This window comes from Sarcophilus harrisii, chromosome 1, assembly GCF_902635505.1.
Source record: "Sarcophilus harrisii chromosome 1, mSarHar1.11, whole genome shotgun sequence".
Taxonomy (NCBI): Eukaryota; Metazoa; Chordata; class Mammalia; order Dasyuromorphia; family Dasyuridae; genus Sarcophilus; species Sarcophilus harrisii.
Window position 1 is genome coordinate 277,714,652 of NC_045426.1, and position 25,802 is coordinate 277,740,453.

The window sequence follows — 25,802 nt, forward strand, 5'->3', positions numbered from 1 at the left end:
ACAGGAAAAAATAATGATGATTGTTGGAGGGGATGCGGGAAAACTGGGACATTGATGCATTGTTGGTGGAGTTGTGAACGAATCCAACCATTTTGGAGAGTAGTTTGGAACTATGCTCAAAAAGTTATCAAACTGTGCATACCCTTTGATCCAGCAGTGTTACTACTGGGATTATATCCCAAAGAGATTATAAAGAAGGGAAAGGGACCTGTATGTGCACGAATGTTTGTGGCAGCCCTTTTTGTAGTGGCTAAAAACTGGAAACTGAATGGATGTCCATCAGTTGGAGAATGGCTGAATAAATTCTGGTATATGAATATTATGGAATATTACTGTTCTGTAAGAAATGACCAACAGGATGATTTCAGAAAGGCCTGGAGAGACTTACACGAACTGATGCTGAGTGAAATGAGCAGGACCAGGAGATCATTATATACTTCAACAACAATACTATATGATGACCAGTTCTGATGGACCAGGCCATCCTCAGCAACGAGATCAACCAAATCATTTCCAATGGAGCAGTAATGAACTGAACCAGCTATGCCCAGAAAAAGAACTCTGGAATATGACTAAAAACCATTACATTGAATTCCCAATCCCTATATTTATGCACACCTGCATTTTTGATTTCCTTCACAAGCTAATTGTACAATATTTCAGAGTCTGATTCTTTTTGTACAGCAAAATAACGTTTTGGTCATGTATACTTATTGTGTATCTAATTTATATTTTAATATATTTAACATCTACTGGTCATCCTGCCATCTAGGGGAGAGGGTGGGGGGGTAAGAGGTGAAAAACTGGAACAAGAGGTTTGGCAATTGTTAATGCTGTAAAGTTACCCATGCATATATCCTGTAAATAAAAGGCTATTAAATTTTTAAAAATAAATTTAAAAAAATAACTAATATTAGTTCAGGAAAATAAGTAACAAACATCCCTCTCTACTTTTTGCAGAGCTATGAAGGACTTATGGGGCAGAATGTAACATCAGTTGCCGTTGTTCTATAGATTATTTTTGCTTAATTGATTTTCTTTTAACAAAGATAGATGAAAAGTTTTCCAGGGTATTCAAATAACTTAAAGACCTGACTGCCAAGCTATTGCCTATGTTTTTGAGAAACCAGAGAGAAAGAAAATTTAGAGTTGGATAAATATGGTCCCAGGACCATATGGGCCTATGCAACTTGGTGGCAAAATGGATACAATGGCATCAGGAAGATGAATCTTCCTGAGTTCAAATTTAGCATTAGACACTTGCTAAGTCTGTGATGCTGGACAAGTCAATTAAATCTGTTTGCCTCAGTTGCCTCATATGGAAAATGAGCTGGAAAAGGAAATGGCAAATCACTCCAGTATTTCTGCCAAAAAAACCCAAATGGAGTCACAAAGAATCAGAACATGAATGAACTGATTGAACAACAACAAAATAGTCTGTGGTCGTTAAAAAGAAAAAATGCTAGAATAACCTTGTTTCATTCGAAGTAAGTATTGATGTATAAATTATCTGTAAAATAAATATTTTGGTGCCTTTTGTTTTTATGTCAGAGTTTTTTCTGGATAGAGTCCCTTTTCCCATCACAGAATTAAACCCTATGAAGTAGATAGTGCAATTATTATCATTATCCCATTTTACTGATAAAGTAACTAAAGCTCAGAACTAGAATCACTTCCATACACTTAATATCAAATCTAGAACTCAAATCTGAATCTTCACACTCCAAGTTCAGAACTTTGCCCACTTTATCATGATGCTTAACAGAATCTCCTACCTCCAATTTCAGCTTCAACTCCCTTTCATACATTCTGTCACGAAGTGTCCCTATTTGAGCAATAAAGAATTTGTTTTATTTTTTTTTCCTTTCTTCCTAACAGAACACTGACAATAGAAAAATCTTAAAATTGTCCAGCTCTTTTAAAATGTTCCTAAAACCAAACAAAAACTCCAACTACAAAGGCAGTCCCCTTTTGTTAGTCCTTTGGGGACAAATGAGCAAGGACTCCTCAGAAATGATAGCTCTATATATGTGGCAAAACTCAAATTGAGTGGAACATAACAGAATAAAATAGAGTCTTGTAAATTTCGTGATTCTAAGTTATTGCTATATTCACAAGTTTAATTTGACAGCAAGTCACTTATGTGGTCAAATAGAAAGTCATTTGCTATTAAAGCCATTCAGGATATTCAGCTAATTCTCATATTCATCCAAGAATAAATCATACTATACCTGCTATGCCTTGATACCAATCAAAAGGATAAAATAAAAAGGTAGAACTTGTCATTTTAGTCAATGAAGAAGCAAAAACATGGTTCTCTTCTTCTATTCTGATTACTTTAAAAATTCTGGGATATTTTAAGATTAAGAACTATTTAAGTAAACCTATGGGAACCCCCTCATAGTCCTGGTTGGTTACTTTTCTTTATAAAAACAAAAAAAAATTATCATTATAACAAAAAGTTATATCATGAGAGTGATTTAACAAATACATTATTCAGATTCCAGTGTCACTGTGAATATACTGAAAATTATAAGTATTTAACCTTCCACCAACAGTACTCAGAGATGTTTGTGACCTTAATAGTCAGTTAACTACTCTGGGCTTTAAGTTTCTTCTTCTATTAAATATGAGGGCTCGACTAGATTAAAATTCCTTCTAACTCTAAATCTATGGGGTCCTCAAACTTTTTAATAGGGGGCCAGTTCACTGTCCCTCAGACTGTTGGAGGGCCGGACTATAGTAAAAACAAAAACTTTGTTTTGTGGGCCTTTAAAGAAACTTCATAGCCCTGGGTGAGGGGGATAATCGTCCTCAGCTGCCCCATCTGGCCTGCGGGCTGTAGTTTGAGGACCCCTGCATATCATGCCTGAAGAAGCCGCAAATAGACAGAAATTTTTCTTCTTCACTCAATTTTTTCCTAGAAGTTTCCTACAGGAACAAATAATATTTTAATATATATTTTTTCATTTCATCAAATATTTTCCAGTTAAATGTAAAGAAAAAAATTAGCATTCATTTTTTAAAATTTTGAGTTCCAAATTCTCTTCTTCCCTTCTTTCTCTACCCCTTATTTGAGAAGGCAAACAATTTGATCTTGATTGCAGGAACACATCATTCAAACTCCCAAAATGTCAGTTCTACCCATCTATGAACCAACCCCAAATGGTCCTGAGTCTCTTGTTATGAAGCCCATCAAAAATTATCTTTTATGAGGGCTGTGGCTTTTGAGCTCAATTGTGGAATAAACAGATTTTTAGACTGAATAGACTAATCTCCTCCACCACATAATAGCTTCCTTTTTAGATATATTTTGCAGATATCTAGGCTCTGGATCAGTACAGGCCCTTATTAATGATTCATACAGAAACACCCAAGGGAACAGACATATCACATGAGCTCCTGACTGATCATTCTATAGGATTATCATTGAAAAAGCAGAATAGAACAATAGAGCCTCACAGTTAAGCTTCTATTCTCTCTCTCACTATTTTAGAGCAAGCCAGAAGGTCCAACAGCTTTGGTTACTGTATGCCAGCCCTAATAGTAGCACAGAACTTGTTGAAATACTTTCTCTTTTCCAAGCCAGGTGTGGTAGCATCCTCTTGAGATCATTTTCTCACTGCACAATGCCAGCTGGGTTTTTCCACCCTCAAAAACAGTCCCTAATATTCAAAGTGCACAGTAACTAGTTACCAAAAGGACACAATATAATCTATTTTTATTTCAGTTCCCCCCCCCCACCTTTTATGGAGACCTAAGAGTGATCCAACAAACCTCATGACATTTTTCCCAGTAGAGAAGAAAGGATAAGGACTAGACCTGTGGTTTCATTACCTAAGGGTCAATTTCCTCTATCTATGCTGGTTCAAAACTTTTCCTGCAATTTATATTTTGATTTATATAAATCTAATATATACAATTTTATTATATATTATAATACTAAATATACACTGTATCATATATAAATCTATAATGTAGATATTATTTTGTATTATATAGGAATAGTAAATTATTCATAGAGAATATAGATCCAATCTATATAATTAGATTTGTCTAAAGCACTAAGAAGTTAAATGGCTTTCCTGAGCCAGAGAGCCAGTACCCAGGCCTTCCTGACTCCAAAGTCAACTATCTTATCAACATTTTCACTGTTGCCTCTCATATCTTCTCAAGATGATCCCAAGATATGCCTCCCAAGGTTCCAGCACTCATAATGGCATTACCAACGAGCAGAAGCTTCTCAAAGCTCTCACATACTATAATTCAGTAACAAAACCAAATATGTCCTCAACTTGTTAGGGTACATCTTCTTTCATAACAGAGACCTAGAAGTGAGCTATGATACAATTAAGTTACACGTGGTGAAATTTAATCTTCGAATTTTTCATTATTGTTCATACAAAGGGAAATGAAAAAGCAGCGAAGAGAGGAGAGTTGACTAGCAAGCGGTTTGAAGTCCTATTCCCAAGTACATACCATGATGTTCATAGAGAAAAAGATGCAAGCCTCAGGCTAATCTCTCCTTTTTCCATTGACACAAGTGTATGTTGATGTTCAAGTTTTCAGTTGCCATTCTCTCCTGAACTAATTTTCTTACCTACCATCTAATTCACCATCTGCACAAAGATGAACAGACACACCTGGAACTTACATGATCTGCACAATCACTGCTTCTTCTTCCACACTGACATAGTCATAATCCCCAAGTTAGTTTCCAAATCCTTCCTGATGGTGCTAAACACACCCCACAGAATTACAGTCATTTGTTCCTGCTTTCAGTAATGGGAGATAGAGGAGAAAAACTTAGCACTAAAGAACAACATCTGCTTCTGTTTTCTTTCAGTTTCACTTCCCTAAACTCCTTACCCAGGTGTTCTTCATTTACCTGTACAAAAAGTGCCATCATTGGGAATGAATGTCTTGTTGTTGTTTGTTGCTCGATAGCCTTCCAGACAAACGCAGTAAAAGCCTCCAAGGGTATTATGGCAAGATGTTTTGTTCCCACAGACCACAGTGGCTCCATATTGACACTCATCTTTATCTGTTGATGCATTCCAGTACACAAAAAAGGAGTTATAAAGACATACTCTATGATAATACTGCATTTAGAACAACAAAGATGGGCTTACTAACATTTTAATTTCATGGCCTATATGAGAAATAATTCATGTGGAAAAGGGCTTAATGCAGGTTCTCATGGAAGACAGCTTAGCAATTATGTCAAATCTAAACTACTGGTTTAATTTCCTTTAGGGTGGGTTCTGGATCTTTCTGAACCTTGTTTCTACAGAAAAGCTTCTTAAACTAGGTGACAACCCCATTTGGGGTCATGTTACTGAATTGGGAGCTGTGAAATTATGATTTATTATCAATAAATGTTTGATTTGTATACCTATTTTATACAACTATATACCTGGGATTGTGTAAAAATTTCTCATGTAAAAAGGAGTCAAGAGTATTAAAAAGTTTAAGAAGCCCTAATCTACAGTGTCTAAAACAGTGTCTTGCACACAATAGGTAATTAATAAAAGATCATTAAATTGGTAACATATTTTGTAGATGTCATCCTTGCCCCAAAAAGGGTTGAAGTAGCTCACCTCTGAAGTTCTTTCCAATGTTGACATTCCATGTGCAATGCAACATCCCTGTCTTTTCTCAGTTCATTTTTCTTTATACAAGATGAGAAACTAGCTATTTACTATCCTCCTATCACTTTGAGGAAATGGCATTCAAGCTTCTTTTAAGCTAAAAACTGGAGTACATAATGGGAGATTTATTCCATAGGATTTGAAGCTAAAAGACCTTAGAAAATATCTGTTTCCACCCCTCATCTTTATACATATGAGCAAAGCATAGAGAAATCAAGATTATACAGATTTTATGTGGAAGAGCCAGGATTCAAATCCACATGTGATGACAGTAATTCCACTTTCACTGAGCCTTGCTATTTTCCCGTATCCCTCCAGAATATAAGATTTATCATTAGGAAGACTTTTTAAAAGTTTTTACTTAAAAATAAAGAGAATCTCACCCAATCAGACATAAACAACACTTCTAGTTGTCCAACAACTCCTAGACTAGGAAAGCACCCATAAGCCCGTTCCCCTTTCTACAGAGTCCTCAATTTTCTCGTGTATAAAATAAGGGGATGGACCCAGTGGTTCTCTTGGGCTTCATCTACCCCTATTATTCTATAATTATGTGAACATTCTGCTCCTTTTCAACTCTTCGACATCAGAGAATTCAGGACTTACCATGACATTGGGTTATCCCATTGCCCACAAATCCATAATTGCAGATACAACTCTCCTTCCCATCTCTCTGCTGACAGGTGGCATGTACATGACAAGTGGCACAGACACCTGAAACTGAATCATATATCATATCTTTAAGGAAAAGAAAAATATCCCAACAAGCTGGCTTATGATTCTCTATAAGAATTGTATATAACTAGAGCACTATAACTGAACAAAACTGACTGCTCCACTACTGCCTGCTACTTTATATAAGTAAATAAAAAGTTATCATTCAGAAAGGGTGAAAGAGAAGCATTTTTTTTTTTTTTTTTTTTTTTTTTTTTGCTATCAAGGGATTCTACATTTAGGACTAGGTTACTGGGAACAAATTAATGATTGGTGCTTAATTGGCATATATGTCTATGTTTTACATGATAACATATGTATAAACTATATCAAACTGCCCACTATCTTCAAAATAGGTAAGGAGAGAGTAAAAAGGGAAGAAGGGTGAAAAATTGGGAATTCAAAGTCTTGTCAAAAAAAGAAAAAGGCTAAAAATGTTCTTGAAATGTAACCGAGAGGAAAATAACATATCCTGAAAAAGCATGTGTCAAACTATGGCTGGGTATTAGAAATCAAGCTGGAAAATGCACCCATAAGAATATAAAATGGGAAACTGCCTCAAAGGCAATGTAAGGGCAATGAAGGCTCCTCTTTCTGTAGTGAATATGAGTAACCACTGCCTGAGAACATTTCTAGGTCTCAATAATATATTTCTAATAAAAACTGTCACCCATATTTTTCATATAAAACATAAACATTAACCAAGCTACTAATTACCATTAGGAATTAAATAATACTTGATGTCTCTCTTGTAACTTACTTGCATTCTGCCTGGTATGATAGTTATTTGCATATGTGTGTTAAAGTCCCTTTTCCAACTAGAATGTAAGTTCTTTGAGATCAAGTAACAGAAGACACCAAATACAATAAAGAAATACTTTGGGATAAGAGAAATTCAAGAGACAAGCCCAGAAATAGAAGAGAACAGCATAACAATTATAGAAGAGCTTCAAAAGAAAAAAATAATGATTTGGCCACAAAGATTAAAATAGTAATTGAAAAAAATGATTAAAAATATGAAATTAAAAGTGAAAGGAGGATTCTCAAAAGAAAAAATGGCAAAGAAAATAAATTGCTTAGAATAAAAAAATAGGAAAATCTTATCCAAATAATGGACTCCCTGAAAAACAGAATAAAACAAACAAAACTCAACCATTCTATGTTATAACATAGTCAAAAGATTAAGAAAATAAAAGGAAATATAAGCTATTTACTATCTCTAAGACAATTGGCCTGGAAAATAGATCAAGAAAAGACAATATTATATGAAGATTAAAACATCACATTTCTAGAAAATATAAAAGAAAACTGCCCTATTAGAATCAAAACAAAAAGAATGCACTAATTATCTTCTCAAAGGAAACCCACCCTTAAAATACCCAGAAATGACACTGTCAAAATCCAGAGCTTCCAAGACAAAAAAATAATACTAAAATAGTTAAGAGAGAAACAATCGAAGTATCAAGGAATCACCATATCACACAAGATTTATCAACATGTGGGGTAGAAGGAATAAGCATTACTTTCAACATGTTTCAGGGAGGGAGAGGCTGCATGACATCACATATGGAGAGCTAAAAGTCAAAAAAATCTGAACTGAAATTCCACCTCCAATACTGCCTACATGAACCTGAATAGATCACACAACTCCCCCGAACTCTAGGTAAAGCTTTAAGATAACAAACTACAGAGAAAGAGCTAGTTTGCCTTGGTAGAGAGAATTTCTTCATCCAAAAATTCCATGAAATCAGGCAGTTTGATATAGTTTATACATATATTATCATGTAAAATATAGACATATGTGCCTCTTAAGCACCAATCATCAAATATTCACTTAATTCCTTTGTGTTTTAGTCAATGAACTATAAGATAGTTAACATTTTCAAAAATATTTTAAATGTAATTTTATTTTCTAATTATATAGGGTTTATTGGTAAGAAACAGAAATTGATATGTATGTATATATGTATATATATATACACAGAGATATATATGTATACATGTACATATATATGTAAATAATTACAGATTTAGTGACACAAACTACTAAAGGATTAATAGAAAAAGACATAGTTCTATAAAAATAATAAATATATAATAATAATATGATAAAATTCATCTAAAGTAATAAGATCAAGAATTTTAAATGAAATTATGAAAATATGGAAAGAGTTCTAGCAGTACCAAATCTCTAAAATACAAAGTAGCAACCATCAAAACTGTTTGGTACTGGGAAAAAATTTAAAAAAAAAAAAAAAAAAAAAAAAAGGAGAATGGTTACTGTATGGAACACAAAAGCACCTAAAGAAGCATAGAATTCCATAAGCCAAAAACCAATGACTCTGGAATAAAGATTCACTATTAAAAAGAAAAAACTCTCTCAGAAGAATAATGCTTAGATCAACATCTCATACTATATACCACAATAAATTACAAATAACTACTTGACCTAGATATAAAAGCTCATATCATAATTAGCAAATTACATGTGAGTATAAAGAGATATCTTTCACAATTGTAGAGAAGGGAAGAGTTCTTGACCAAACAAAAGATAGAGAGTAGATGTAGATATAGATATAGATATAATGAACAGGATATAAAATGAACAATTTTGATTACATAAAATTGAAAGTTTTTGTACAAAAAATGCAATGCAATTAAACATAGAAGGGGTAAAATTAACAAATCTCTCTGATAAAAGTCTGATATCCAAGATTTAGAACAAATTGATATTTATATATGTGTTTGTATGTATGTGTATATATGTATGTATATAAACATATATATATATGTGTGTGTGTGAACACAAGGCATTCCCAAATTCATAAGTGTTTAAAAAACATGGATCAGTAATTCACAAAAGAAGAGCTGTAAGCCTAAACAACCACATAAAAATGTTCCAAATCACTAGTAATAAGAGAAATACACACTTAGTAATTCTGAGGTTCCACTTCACAACTATCAAATTTTTTTAAATAATCAAAAAAAAAGAATCACAATTATTGGAGAATGTGGGGAGACAAATAAATCAATGTGTTATTTATTGATCTATGAAGTGAAAGCAATTTGTAACTATACCCCAAAAGTCAGGAAACTGAATATATTCTCTAACTGTGGGAGACAAACTAGGGTTAAGTTTCCACAGAACAGTTAAAATTTAATTCTTCAGGAACCTTGAGCAGACAATGAAAAATACTGAAAAACTAAGTTTCCACAGAATGTTGCAGACTTCAAGGTAATATAAGATAAGTAACACTAACTAATAAGTTTTGAGAAAGAGAAATTGACATGGCTACAGAGTTCTGATAAAGGGTCTAGGCCAGAAACAGCCTTAAACCTAAGGTTATTCTCCTAATAACCAGGAGAAGGCTTTACTTCATTGCACTTGCTTAATGAGGTTCAAGTATATCTTCTCCACCCAGAGTGAGAGCAATAACACAGATCTTGACACAATGGGGTGGGGAAAAGGGTGTTTCTAGAGCCGACCAGGAACTGTTCCTCCAGCCAATTAAAAGTTAAAAGGGGAAGGGGAGGGGATGAATCTTGAAAAACTTCCTCTTTGCTTCTGTAACAATGCACTCTTTCTCAGAAAAGAATTTTTTGTGAGAATGAAAGACTACATCCATTAATCTTTCTCACTTTCAATAAACATCACAGACTTTGAAATTGTTTCTAATATAACCATACCATACCATAACTAGTATTTTAGCTCAAAGAAATTAAAGAGTGGAAGGACCCCTTATGTATATAAGTTTTTATAGCAGTACTTTTTGTTGTAGCAAAGAACTGGAGCTAAGTGGGAGTCTATCAAATGGGGAAATTATGCCAAATGAATATGACAGAACATTATTTGCCACAAACATTTTTGCACATGTAGGTCCCTTTCCCTCCTTTAAGATCTCTTTGGGATATAAGCCCAGTAGAAACACTGATGGATCAAAGGGTATGCACAGTTTGATAACTCATTGAGCATAATTCCAAATTGCTCTACCGAACGGTTGGATCAGATCACAGTTCTACCAATAATATATTAGTGTCTCAGTTTTCCCAAATCCCCTCCAACATTTATCATTATCTATTCTTGTCATCTTAGCCAATATGAGAGGTATGTAATGGTGTCTCAGACTTGTCTTAATTTGCATTTTTCTGATCAATAATGATTTGGAACACTTTTTCATATGACTAGAAATAGTTTCAATTTCTTCATCTGAAAATTATCTGTCCATATTCTTTGACCATTTATCAATCGGAGAAGGACTTGAATTCTTATAAGTTTGAATCAATTCTCTATGTTTTAGAAATAAGGCCTTATTAGAACCCTTGAATGTAAAAATGTTTTCCCAGTTTATTGCTTCCCTTCTAATCTTGTCTGGATTAATTTTGTTTGTACAATATCTTTTTAACTTAATATAATCAAAATTATCTATTTTGTGATCAATAAATCTCTTTTTGTGATCCATATCTTCTTTGATCCCAAATTCCTTCCTCCTCTACAGATATGAGAGGCAAACTATCCTGTGTTCTTCTAATTTGATTATGTCTAGATCATGAACCCATTTCGACCTTATCTTGGTGTATGGTGTTAAGTATGGATCCATTTTGTCAAATAGTGAGTTCTTATGTCAAAAGCTGAGATCTTTGGGTTTGTCAAACACTAGATTACTGTAGTCATTGACTATTTTGTCCTGTGAACCTAACCTATTCCATTGATTGACTACTCTAATTCTTAGCCATTATAAAATGGTTTTGATGACTGCTGCTTTATAATATAGTTTTAGATCTGGCATAGCTAGGCCACCTTCATTTGCATTTTTTTTCATTAATTCCCTTGAAATTCTTGACTTTTTGTTCTTCCAGATGAACTTTGTTATTATTTTTTCTAGATCTATAAATAATTTCTTGGGAGTTTGATTGACATAGCACAAAATAAATAGATTAATTTAGGTAGTATTATCATTTTTATTATATTTGCTCAGCCTACCCAAGAGCACTTGATATTTTTCCAGTTGTTTAGATCTGACTTTATTTGTGTAGAAAGTGTTTTGTAGCTGTGTTTATATAATTCCTGGCTTTGCCTTGGCATGTAGACTTCCAAATATTTTATATTATCTACAGTTATTTTAAATGGAATTTCTCTTTGTATCTCTTGGTGGTGGACTTTCTTGGTAATATATAAAAATGCTGATGATTTCTGTGGATATATTTTGTATTCTGTAACTTTACTAAAGTTGTGAATTGTTTCTAGTAGTTTTTTAGTTGATTCTCTAGGGTTCTCTAAGTATATCATCATATCGTCTATAAAGAGTGATAATTTGGTTTCCTCATTACCTACTCTAATTCCTTTAATCTCTTTTTTTGTATATATAGCTATAAAAAAATCTCTTGGTTTGACTCATTTCACTTTGCATCAATTCATACATATTTTCTCAGGCTGCTTGGAATCTATGCCTTTCAAATGATCTTGTGATGAAGAGAACCATCTACACCCAGAGAGAGGATTGTGGGAACTGAGTGTGGTTCACACCATAGCATTTTCACTTTTTGTTGTTATTTGCTTACATTTTATTTTCTCATTTTTTTCCGGTTCAATTTGGTTTTTCTAGTACAGCAAGATAATTGTATAAATATATATATATATTTCTAGTGTTTAACATATATTGAATTATTTGCCATCTAGGGAAGGAAGTGGGAAAAGAGAGAGAAGATTGAAACACAAGGTTTTGCCAAAGGTTAATGTTGAAGAATTATCCATGCATATGTTTTGAAAATAAAAAGCTTTAAAAAAAATAAAAAAGATCCATTAAAAAAAAGAATATTGATCAATGCAATCAGCAGTCACAACTCCAGAACACTAATAATTTCACCCCTTACAGGATTCTTTGTGTGAAATGAAACCTGTTTTCAAATGAGACCAAAATTTGTTTTGCTTGATTATAATTAATTGCGACAAAGGGGGGCTCTCTTTCAAGGGGAGATTTGCCAGGGAGGTGTGTGTGTGTAATATTAGTGATAGAATATTCATTAAATTCCTACTATATATGCAAGGGACACACAGACAAATAAATAGTTTCTTGTTTCAAGGATCTTACCTTCTAAGGGAATGACACTTTGAGAGAATTAACTACAAAATATATAAAAAGTAAACAAATGTGAGAAATACTGAAAAGTTAGGTCTCCACAGAATGTTGCAAGCTTCAAGGTAATGTAAAATATTAAAGTAGCACAGACCAATTTTCAGAATGTGAAAAATTAACAAAAGTTAAGTTTCCATAAAACAATTACATTCAATCTCTCAGAAACCTTGAGCAAACAAGCAATTGGGGAGCTACAGGCATAGGTGGACTCAGCCAATCAGAAAAAGTCTTATGGTTTTGAAAAAACCACAAGTTTACAATAATAGCTGATCTAGCTCAAATTGGTGGAGGCCAATGACCCCACTTGACCAAATCCCTAATGTGCTTGCTTATAGGCTAATTGCTTCTTAAACAACATACCCCGGTAGTTTTCCACCATTTTTTGAACATGGGATATATGATGAGAGAGGGAGCACATGCTTATTCATATTTAGGGGAAAACATAGAGTGGGCATAGCAGAAAGATTGTAACCTGGAAGAGAACAAACTAATCCATTTTCTGAAGAGAGGGGACGGCACCAAGTAACAAATATAAAGCTTTTCTAGCTTCTGTGCTCAAGGCTCCCTCTTCCCAAAAACGAGAGGAGCCCACTCTAGCCAGAAATGCTAAGATGATTCCTTAAGGTTCTTCTTTTATAAAATGTCCTTGATAGCTGAATTTCAGTGTTAAGACATTTGTACTAACACAGAGTACTACTAACGAGGAGAAAGGGCATGGATCAAAAATTTTTTTCCTGGAGGAAGTGGCACCTAGAATGATTCTTAGAGGAGCTAGGGATTCCAAAAGGCAGGAAAGTGAGGATGCAGAATATTACAAGCACGATGTATGCCTGAGCAAAGGTAGAGAAACTTTCAGATGTAATTTCCATGATGGTTTTGTTCAACTGAGCTTCCTTATAAGCAGAGTTCTACTAAGATATGGCAATGTTTTTTCTTTAAAAGGGATATATATATATATATATATATATATTGCTGAGGCAATTGGGGTTAAGTGACTTGCCCAGAGTCACACAGCTAGGAAGTGTTAAATGTCTGAGACAAGATTTGAACTCGGGTCTTCCATATAGCTGCCCCAATAAAAATATATATATATATATATATATATATATATATAAAGCCAACTAGACCCCAAGTTGGAGTGAGAAGGGATGGAGGAGAGGGATGGGAGAAAAAGTGGATCTCCCTCCTTGGCTAGGAGTATTGGGTAGAAGCCTCATGGAAGCCAACCCACAAATAGTTAAGAAAATCAATAACAAGAGATTCTCTTTTTTTACATCAAAAGCGGAAAGAATCCTTGTTGTTACTGATACGTTTATAGAGTTAGACCTATTAGTTTCTCCCACCCCCACCCCTAACCCCTTACTGGCTTAAAGCTTGGGTTGTAGGATCACAGATTTATAGCTGAAAGAGACCTGAGAGATCATCCAGTCTAGTCCCCTTATTTTATTTATGAAGAAGCTGAGACCCACAAGGCTAACTTGACTTGCCTTAAATTACACAGCTATCACCTGTCACAGTCAAGGTTAAAATCCAATTCTTCTACAAATTCCAAATTAAAAAAAAAAAAAAAAAACTATCACAGCCTTTTCTTGAAAGCCATTTCTCTTATGAGGTGCTATAAACTGCAAACAAGTATGGATTTGTGTATTCAAAGAGACAGAAACAGATTGGTTTGGAAACTAGGATCAACAGAGTTAAGTGACTTGTTGGGGGTCACATGGATAACAAGTATCTGAGGCTGGATTAGAACTCATAAAGTTCAGATATGACTTACTTTGAATCTAAAACAGATTCAAATACCATCAGCTATACAGTTCTATATACTGCTCCAGGCACTCTCTGTCTGTCTCTCTGGGTCTCTCTCTCTCTCTCTCTCTCTCTCTCTCTCTCTCTCTCTCTCTCTCTCTCTCTCTCTCTCTCTCTCTCTCTCTCTTTCCCTTCTCCCCTCCCCTATTCTGTTTCAGTTTTGCCTCCCTCCTCACATGCCAGTCCCCAGTCCTAGAGAAGTGATTCTCCCAAATCCTCTCATTACAGAATAATAATAGGGGGGAAAAATCCCCTAACATATACAATAAAAATAACAATTTCTATTATGATAAGTCGGGGATTGTTCTCACATTCTTAGTATTTTAAAATACAGGCATTGTGTGTTTAAGCCTTTTTCAAAGCTTTCACGCTCCTACTCACTTGGGCTAGTTAATTAACACCTCTGTGTAGCTTCTCAGTACCTTTATCCACTCATTTCACAATTTCTGCAGCAGGGCCAGACATCCTAATGCCAGGCAATGACTCAGGCTGGGAGTGGGAGGGAAGAGAGTGGCCTTGGTCCAAGATTTCACTATAGAGCCCCACCCGACCTTACAATTACACATCCTATACAGCTCATTAGCAACACTAATGAACCTGAGTCAGAGACCTCAATTGTGACCAGTTCAAGGCAATTGGCCACAAGGCAGCTCACATCTCAGGGGATTATTCCTTGAGGCTAAAGCATACTAAGTAGAGATTCATCCTTTCCCCCCTCTGTTTTTGCCTCTGTTCTTCTATTGGCCTTGCCTACCCTCAATTGTCTAGTGTGCTGAAAGTGGATGATATTACACATATTTATTTGCCTCTGGCCCTTTCTCTATTGACACATCAACTTATTATTGAGAGACTCTCTACCAATATCACATCAAGTATCAACCTTCTCCGTTCTTGTTAAAATGTACTTAGGATTTCATTGATTTAAGAAACTCCACCAATGTGGACAAACATCTACAAATGTTTTAGAGAGTATCACTAAGAATTGACCAGGGCTACATATCCAGCATATCACAGAATATCCTAAAATCCAGAGTGTATGACAGAGTAGGACAATGGCAGCTCCCCTAACTCCAAGGCTGGCTCTCCATCTCTCCCAGGTTACCTGATTAGCCATTCCTAGGCAATCTTCCTCCAACCTTCTCCACCCATATCAGGTCATGCATGCCAGGTTGTTAGGTCACAGAGTCCTGCCCCATGGGCTAAGATGTGACACATAGCTTGTTCACGGACAGTTAACAAAACATTTCCCAGAAACCCAGAACACAGTCTAACAATGGCTGCCAAGGCCTTTATCAAGGCCTCAGGCCCACATTAAGCAAAGTTAAGTACAAAGCCACACTACACTTCAGTGATAATGGGGAATGTGTCAGCCCTAACAAAACTATAATAGAGGGGCCTTGGGATTGGAGCACATTTCTCAGAGTACTCAAATTTGTAATGTCTGCAGAATTCCAACTTAAAAAAGACAAAGTACTATTGGTTTGTTTATAATATATATGTGATATTTGTATAGTTATATGGATTTTTACAATAGGATGAAGAATGTAGTTATGAAAATAACTCCTCAAGAAATTTAAGAGAAAAGTATTTTTGAAATATGAAAAGGCTTTCACAAATTCTATGTGCCATCTAAATAGGTATATAACTGTACAGATTATCTCTTTTAATGTTTTTCTAAAAAATATTACAATATTTTTAAATTATAGTTTTTCTCTAAATTGTTTGTGATGTGTGTGTGTGTATACTCTGATAAATGTTTTTTATTGATCTTTCCAAGACCCTCCATGTCACTTCCTATTGTCTCCTCACCATGCTCCCACATAGATATCACCTCTCTCACCTATTTTTTCCTCTGTGTGTTGTCTTGCACCCAAAATGGAAAGCCTCTTGAGGGCAGAGACTGCCTGACTTGCTATGTCTAATACTTGGTACAGAACCTGGCAATAGTGAGCATTTGCTCACTATTTACTCACTATTGTTATATACTTATCAGATCTCTCTATAGTTATCTATAGGCAAGATTTATGCTCATTAAAATATTAACAAGGGCAGGTAGATAGTACAGTCATTCAAATTTGTCTTCAGGCTTATTAGCAATGTAATCCTGGGAAAATCACTTTAATCCGATTTGCCTCAGTTTCCTCATCTGTAAAATGAGCTGGAGAAGGAAATGGCAAATCACTCCAGTATCTTTGCCAAAGAAACCCCAAATGAAGTGACATTTCGTTTTACATGACTAATTCGACTCAACAACAAGAAAAGTATTAGCTCTTGAAAGTCTTGCTTCATTTTTGTAGCACAATGCTTAGTGCAATGCCTTGTACCTGAGGAATGCCTAATGATATTTACTGAAAGGTTACTATTACTGTGATTTCAATCCTTTAATGGATCTGTGATCTCAGCCATGTGGATGTTTTCACTAACACTATTTATTCCATCAGCACTTCTTCACTATTCTTTGGATAACCTATAATGTTTATTCTTTGTAGTATTCCATGTTTTATAGATATATAGAAACACTGGAGGAATAACTATATTAAAAAGATGGATTTTTGTTTCAGAAAGAAGCTTGGGATCACTGAAAATACAATTTCCCAAATGCAATTCAACTCGGTATTCTTTCTGTTCATTTCTAGGTCCAGCTCAATATCCCTCAAAACTATCTATGAGAGAAAGAGAAACACACACACATACACACAAACATACACACACACACACACACACACACAGAGAGAGAGAGAGAGAGAGAGAGAGAGAGAGAGAGAGAGAGAGAGATACCAAGACAGAGATAGAGTCTAACTATCCAATAACATGTCATTATTTATATAAAAAATAAGAAATTCTTCATCCATTTGGTCTTTACTATGTGAATGGTTAAGCTGTACTCTTGAGCATATATAGTTCTTATTTTAGGGGGTCCTGCTATGTTCAGAGCCTTGACATAAAAATACCCCACTTCCATTTCAATCTTTCACAAGATGACCTCTATAATAGTAGAAAACTTTTTTGGCAAGTATATATGACTCCTGATTTTATGGACTCACTCAGTATTAATAATCAATAGATCAAAGTATCTCTGTTACTGCATCTGGCAAAGAAACATAATCATATTGCACTCGGGAAACATATTTTTGGACAAATAGCCCTGGAAAACATATTTTGAGCAAATCAAAAGTGTTGTAGGTTTTTTAATAGCCAACAATTCTTTGCTTCTTACAGTCAATTGTGACTCTAAAGACATAGTCTATTATAGAATATCATTTTCAAAAACAATATTCTTGCTTGCTTTTCATATTTTCATTAAGGATACATTCAATACATATATGAATTATTCTCATAATTTTCTAATGATAGGAAACTAATCATATCAATCACTAATTACTAAATGTTAAGGACCATGCCTAAGTAAAGGGACAGGTCAATTATCCAAGAGCCTCCACAGCTGTGAATCATAACACTTGAAGGAGTTGCAAAGCAGCTTTTACTAAAACAGATGTTCCTTGTGAATTGGAAATGAAATAAATTGGAGGCAAGATGGAAGAGGAGAGAGGTCAGAGAACGCAACTGCTTCTCAGTCTCCTTGTATCATCATCATCATCATCATCATCATCATCATCACCCTTTCACATGAAGAGATACATTCTACAGGTCTGGGTTAGACCTCCAGCAGCCACTGGCAGGTGGCTCCCATATCGCAACAACTAAAAATCCTCTTAATGACTTTTTTTATGAGTAATATGCCTGTGATATTCTTCAGAGGCAACTAGGCCGGTCAAATGGATGGAATGTCAGGCCTAAAGTCAGGAAGGTTCATCTTCATGAGTTCAAATCTGGCCTCAGATTTGTTGTGATCTTGGCCAATTTACTTAATTCTATTTGCCTCCATTTCCTCATTTGTAAAATGAGCTAAAGAAGAAAACATTTCAATACCTTTGACTCCCCAAGAAAACCCAAATGGAATCACAGTCAGACATAACTAAAACAATTGAACAACAAACTTTTTCAGTTACCTTGAAAATCAATGCACTCAAAACAATATTGTCCAAAGCATAACTCTGTTATCATTATTATTACAAAAAATAAGGAATCTTATTGAACTCAATAATGCTATTTCTTTGCCTTCTCTAGTTAATTCATTTGGCATCCTCTAAAGAGTCTATTTAAAATATCTCTGAAACCAAATGAAATACTTTGCTGAACTGTCATTTTGTCCTTTAAAAAAAATTGTCACAGGAAAGCTTTGTTGGAACAAGGGAAAGATATATTTGCAAATGAATATAATACAAAAACAAAAGAACTGAATTATTTTTAAAAAGAAACAAATTCAAATAGCTGTTTTCTAAAACACTTTATTTATAAATGATTAAATCTTGCCCTGTTTTATTTGAAGTATATTTAGAAAGCAAGGACATCTATATTTCTGTTTGCTACTATTGTGAAGTAGAAAGCCAAGTGAGAAAAAAATTAATAAATCAGATGCTGTAATGATAGAAAAGAAATATGGGAAAGGCGTGAAGGTCAGACTTCTATTTTTGGTCTACTTCTATCAGCTAATGTAATTTTATTATTTGTACTATACTTAGTAATACTCATGTTTCCTGACCAAAACAATACCACTTAGGCTAATTAAATCGGTTAAGAACAACCACATAAGGAAAAGTTAGCTATGTGATACTGGGAATGTCACTTTAAACTCTCTTAGTCTCATAAAATGAGGGGTGTCAAACTGGATTATCTCTTAAGACTATTTTAGTTGTAATATTCTACAAGTCTATAATATGAAATGTTGGGGTATTATAAGTTAGATCGGTTTCTTAAGTCCCTACCCCATCTTTCTAGACTCAGCTAAGTTCATATTATTCATAAAGACTTTCTAGACCCTTACTTGATCTTCTGGACCACATACCACAAACTACTTAAATATACAATATTGTGTTATTTATTTTGTTTTATATTTCTATTTCTATTGCATATGGATTATCCCTATAATCATATGATAAAGATCTAAATGGGGATTCCCAGTCAACCACATAAGTAAGAAACAGGCACGTAGACAATAATTTATTTTTAAAAATATCTTAAAGTTTTGGTAGGTATAAAACAACACACAAAAGCATGGCAAGGTAATTAGTTAACACAAGCTTTTGTGGTTATTGTTATCATTCAATTATGTTCAGTCATGTCTAACTCTTCATGACCCCATTTTTGGGGTAAAGATACTGGAAAAGTTTGTCATTTCCTTCTCCAAGTCATTTTACAGATGAGGAACTAAGGTAAGTGGGGTGTGCCCAGGTTCACACAACTAGTGTCTTGAGGTCAGAAAGATGAGTCACGGTTTCAGATTCCTTTACATTTTTGTTATCTACCTCTGATGAATACAGTTCAATTTATTAGTGTACTTCCTGAACTTAACAGATGCCTTTTCATTGTGAGCTTCTAAGGGTAGGAACAGTTTTTTTTTTTCTTTCTTTTTACCTCCCCTGCTTAGCACAGTAAAACTGATATATACTAGGCATTTAAATGTTTATTGACTAGCTTCAGAGTTCAGTGGGACTATCACCCTACTCATTATGCTTTACTTCTCTTAGTACAGACTAAGGGTGTATTGTAGGAATAGCTAGATGGTGCTGCAGATAGAATGCCAAGCCTGGGGTCAGAAAGACTCATCTTTACATGTGGAAGATAGATTAAATTCATTCTACTTGCCCCAGTGTGTAATCAACTAATCAATAAAATTTTATTAAGTGCCTACTATCTATCAGGCACTATGATAAACACCAGAGAAAAATTTAAAGTAAGGAAAAAAGCTTTAGGAAGTCAGATGCTATTTATAAATGAAACAGGCTAGTTCTTGAAAGAATCAATTCCCTATTTCTGTATATGATCAATCAATCAATAATGCCTGCTATGTGCCATGCACCATGTATATTCAAGCAGCAGTCTGGTAATCTTTCATCAGCGATGCTATAGAAGAGATCAATCAGGCAAAAAACTGAACTAAACAAATTCTAACATCCTTTTCTTATATGAAATACTAGCATTATATGGTTTTTAAATTGTAAGCAGGGTCAATTTCTTCTGCCTCCCCTGTATTTCCATAGCAATGTTGAACACATAGTTGGCATTCAATAGATCCTTGTTAATTTATCAACATTGGGTCATTAGAAGAGAACTAACCACAAAGAAGTCTGGTCTCAAATTCAAAGGAGGAAGAATATTTTTACTCAAAGTCTATTAAATTGGGCACTATACCATATCCATCTTTGCTAAGGATTCACTGTATAAGCATAAGACAATTGTTCCATCTTTTTATGTTTCTTTTTTTTCCAAAATGTAAAGCAGGAATGATTATTCTTCTCATATTCCCCTTATAAAAAGATCCAAGTTTCCTTCTTATTCTATAAACATTCACATTAGTTATTTTCATCATGGACCTCACTGGAATGTTTGGGAATTACCTTAATTCTTCCGAAGAATAACAAGTTTAAAAAAAAAATTTCTGAACTTTGCCCACAAAGAGATCTTGAACACTTTTTGAACTTTTTGTCACACACACAAGTGTATGTCAGAACTCACATAGATAGAAATGGACAGTTCTAGAGCAAGTAGACTATAATGGCACCTAATCCAACATTTGGAAATAACTACTATTTTGTAAGATGTGATTTGAGGCACAGAATGCTGGATGAAGGGTCAAGAAGACCTGGGTTCAAATACTGCTTCTGTACATATTAGCTGTGTGATCATGAGCAAATCACTTAACTATACTGAACCACAATTAACCTCTCACACAGAAGTTTTTAGTTTAGGGTCTCTAAACGCATTTTCATAACTTAATAACTTTATTTCAATATAATTAGATTGTTTGTAATTTTTATTGGGGGAGAGGATCAAGGCAATCAAAATTAAGTGACTTGCCCAGAATCACACAGCTAGTTAAGTGTCAAGTATCTGAGGTCTCATCTGAACTCGGGTCTTCCTGACTCCAGTGTCAGTACTGTACCACTGAACTGTCCCAACATTTAATTTTATGCATTCAAAAACATTATTCTGAGAAGGGATTCCCTATGCCTTAACACATTGTGAAAGGAGTCCACACACACACACACACACACACACACACACACACAAATTAAGAACCTCTTCTCTAGAAGGTTATGAATTATAATTGTGATTCATTGTACTAGATCATATTCTCACACCAATAAAATCACAGATCATGGGGTTAAACCTATTATCATGAAGCCCAAAAATCCAAAATACACACATAGAAAAGGAAAGTTACCTTCTGTGTGATGAAATAACCTAGAACTGTTAAAACATTATATAAATATTAAGTCATTTTCTGGAGCCTTTTGCTATACCACAGAAATTTATTCAAATAATAAAGCATTGCTCACATAGTATGAACATCATTCCTTGGGATTTTTCAAAGAACCAGTTGATAAAACACTAGGAAGAAAATGAAAAATTAAAGACATTTCTCCAAGACCTAAGAAAAAATATGCTACCTAGGAAACTTTTGTTAGCAAAACTTTAAGTTAAAAAAAAAAAAAACTTTAAAACTTTAAACTAAAACTTTAAGAAGTTCCCAATCAGTATTAGAACAAGCAATGATTACAAAAACCACAAGACAGAGCACCACCACCAACTGGCTACATCCAACAAGAGTGACTCTAGTTCTTGTCAGATGAACATATAACTGATTAAAATGATTACCACAACACACAGAAATATTATATTCCTAGATAGAACTCAAAGAAAGATTGATATTACAAGAATATCTTCAGAATTTCATTTGAAGTACTGAAAAAAATGTCAAGAAACAGCCCTTCAACCTACAACTCAAGAGTTAAAGGAATCCCAAGAAATCTGAATAGAATTTATCGTTTCACAGCTTTCTAAGGCCTTATGAAACCCTGCATGTCTACACAATACCCACTTTAGTTGAAACCTCCATCTACTATTCTTATCGTCTAGAACACTGGGACCACTAATCCCTACATAAGGATTCCTGCAGGTTACCATGTTGATAATAATATTATCTATATTTTATTATTTTTATTTATTTTTGTTAAATATTTCCCAATTCCACAGCTGATCATGGGTTGACATCTCTGTTTAAAGAATGAAGAAATACCCTTTTAGCCCTTATCTTCCCTTCTTGGAAGAGAATTGATCTGCCCTTTGAGCATGAATAGCAGCTAATTGGCTGTAGCTCAAATGTGAAAGCAGAATTCTTCCTGTTCTCCATCCTTGCTGGAAGTAAGATCCTGTCTCTTTCTGTTATTTCTGGGGGGTTTTTCTGTTATCATGAACTGTTATCAAATGGAATGAAGCATTCTTTTTCAAAATCAAATAAAGTTCACTGTGAAAAGAACAAAGAAAAGGGATCTGAAAAGGCAGATGGTGATCCTTACCTGCATCAGGAAGCTGAAGAATGAACTATGACACAGAAAAGAAAGGAGGAAAGATTGATCACTGAATAAGTGAACCTAAAAAGAACAGACTTAAAGCTTTTCAAAGATCCTCTGAAGAAGAAGAATCTGCTTGGACTCTAAGGGATAAGAATACATGGGTGCTGTCATCAAGGTCAATTTTGCATCATAGAGGAATGCTATATAGAGTAGTGACGATTGACTTCAATCTGACAAAAGCAGAGAAGTTACAATTTCTTGACTTGATCAAATGAAATAGTATACAAAGTGTTTTACAAATCTTAGAGTACTATATAAATGCTAGCTATTTTTAGTAATGATTAATTTTATTTTTCAAAGTGTCATAGAATGGAAAACAAAATAATTTTATTCTGAATTGACTTTCAAAGGAGTCCTGGTATTAGGAAAAGAAGTGGAAAACTAGGGGAAATGAACACATCTTAGAATATGAGGATAGAAAATTTTGGACACAGTTTAAAAACCAATCTAAAAGGAAGGAGAAGCTCTATAATGAAATCCTGAAGATGCAAAGAAAAAGAGTTCTGATGAAGAGGAAAGGGACCATTTGTCTCTAAAGAGACTAATGTGGATATTCAGGGAATTTACCAACATATAAATAAAATCAAGGTCAAAGTTACCAAAATTCGGAAGAAGCCTAGTATACTAAGGAATTTAAAGACAATATATGAATTTTTTTTAAGGTATACTGGCAGAAAAGGGAAGATCAAAGTAGAAAGTAGATAGTCACTTGGAAGAAGTAGAATTTTGATAATGGATAATAGAGACATAAAATTTAAAGACAATATATGAATTTTTTTAAAGGTATACTGGCAGAAAAGGGAAGATCAAAGTAGGAAGTAGATAGTCACTTGGAAGAAGTAGAATTTTGATAATGGATAATAGAGACATAACAAAATTATGTGACTAACTTTGCTTGTTTTCTCTACCAACACAAGTGGTACAAAAAAATGAACAGTGGGTTTGGAGTATGAATCCCAACTCTGCCCTCATTACCTCGATGATTTTAGGAAAGTCACTTAACTTCTCAAGGTTTCCTCTTCGTCTGTAGAATGAGGAATTAGACCAGAAGACCTCCAAGATCCCTCTTAGCTCTAAATCTAGGATCTTTGGACAGCTAATAAGGAGTTCATTCCCCAAAGCAAATAAATAGATAAAGTTTACCTAGCAGCTGTTGATAAGTTCAAGAAAGTAATTTATTATTTGGTAACTGTTGTGTTCTCTTCTTTAAAATATAATGGTTCTCTCTGGGAGTAGGTTTCTTGAGGGAGGTTTTCTGGAGGCAGCCTTCGTTTCAGTTAAAAGTAATAATTACTCCAAATGCAGCCAGCTGATAAAATGCAAACGTTTATTTTCTCCTTCCAAAATAGCCCGGTTAGTTTTTCTTAGATGTCTATCTTTCTGCTTGGTTCCAAGAGCTCTTGCCGCTAGTCCTTTGCCCCTACTCCCTTCAGCCTCCAGTCAGCACAAAGGTGGAAGATGGAATGAATCTTGTCTTGCCTCCAAGAGAGGGCTTCTCTATGAACTGACTAACTGGCTCACTGAAGCTCTATTTATGCTCCTTCTCTCAAAGTGGGATTGTAGGATCTGAGAGTGGGATTATGGGTTTCCCCCCAGAGTGCTCTCTGGCCCTAAGAGCTTCTTGCTTATATGAGCTCTCTAAAGGTGTGAACACAAGCATTGTTTCTATCAGTTCTACTTAATACCTTGTTTCAAGTTCTGGCCCATAACATCTCCTCGTAGGATCAGATCAATCATACTGAACCATGCTAAATTAGATAATTATCTTCTCTATCAACTCTAATGACTTAACACTTTGTAAAGATTCCAACAAGTAACAAACTACAATCTGGTAGCTTTAATTTTTCAATCACTGCAATAATTCTTTGAAAGATGAGGGGAGAGGAGAGAGCTACTGTAGATTTAGAGACTGGTAACTATGGTCTTGATTTTCAAAACAAGGATGAGATTGAAGTCTGCAAACTATGAGTTTGGCTACCATTTTCTTCCCTGGGAAAAATTCTAAAGCATATTATTAAAGGAATGTTTAGTTAACAGAAAAGTATAAGGTGATGTTAAAGAGTCAGAATTATTTCAAAGAAAGTCATTTATCAAAACAAAATTTTGATAAGAAAACATTATTCCAGATTAACCTAATTTATTTGCTTTTTTTTGACAGCATGGCAAGAGATTAGGAAAATGTTCTATATATACTTTACCTAGATTTTAGCAAAGTATTTGACAAATTGTGTCATTAAATTATTCTTAGGTACAAATGGAGAAGTGGGGGCAAATAGACAAATTTGGAACTGGTTGGACTGTATTTTGGTGTCATCTTAAAAGGAGGTTACAATTATAGAGCGCTACAGGGATCTGGCTTGGACTCTGTGCTATTTTTTTTCCCAATGAATTTGACAAAGATAAACATTTGTAAGCTTACAGATGACTCAAAGCTAAAAGGATTCATTTAATACATTTGATGATAAAATTAGGAGCCAAAAAGAGCTCAGTTGACTACTGTGTTGGGCCAAATCTAAGAAGATAAATTTTAGTAGCGTTAAATATAAAGACTTACATGAATTCAAAAAATTAATTTCACAATGTTAACTATGGGAAGTCTGGCTAGATAACTGAGTGATTTGAAGGCATTAGAATACTACAAGCTTATTATGAGTAAACATTGTGATTTGACAGTCAAAAAGATGATGCAAACTTAAACTGCACAGACAGGCAAAGTGCCCAGAACTAGGAAAGTGATGAATCCTCAATACAATGTCCTGGTCAAATAACATTAGTAGTACTGTATGCATTCTTAGGCTTTCTGCTAAAAGATAGTGATAAGCTAAGGAGCTAGTATGCTGACGGATCTTGAATTTATGTTCTAAGGACTGATTGAACAAATGAGGATAAGAAGAAAAGGGAATTAAAGATTTAAAGAGGATATGATAGCTATCTTCAAATATTTGAAGGACTGCCATATAGAATAGAGATTAGATCTGTTCTGCTTGGTTCCAAAGGGTAAAACTAATAATAACGGGCAG

At 34.4% G+C, this 25,802-nt stretch overlaps 1 protein-coding gene across 3 annotated transcripts in view; it reads right to left on the reverse strand.

The window, feature by feature from the left end:
* Positions 1-25,802, reverse strand: part of SUSD1 (sushi domain containing 1) — a 296,420-nt gene that overhangs the window by 249,359 nt on the left and 21,259 nt on the right. For all 3 annotated transcript variants that reach the window (XM_031942900.1, XM_031942890.1, XM_031942907.1), the window contains exons 2-3: positions 6,258-6,371; positions 4,889-5,044 (exon numbers count right to left, since the gene is read on the reverse strand). In XM_031942900.1, coding sequence (XP_031798760.1) covers positions 4,889-5,044; positions 6,258-6,371 — 270 coding nt within the window. The remainder of the gene's footprint in view (positions 1-4,888; positions 5,045-6,257; positions 6,372-25,802) is intronic.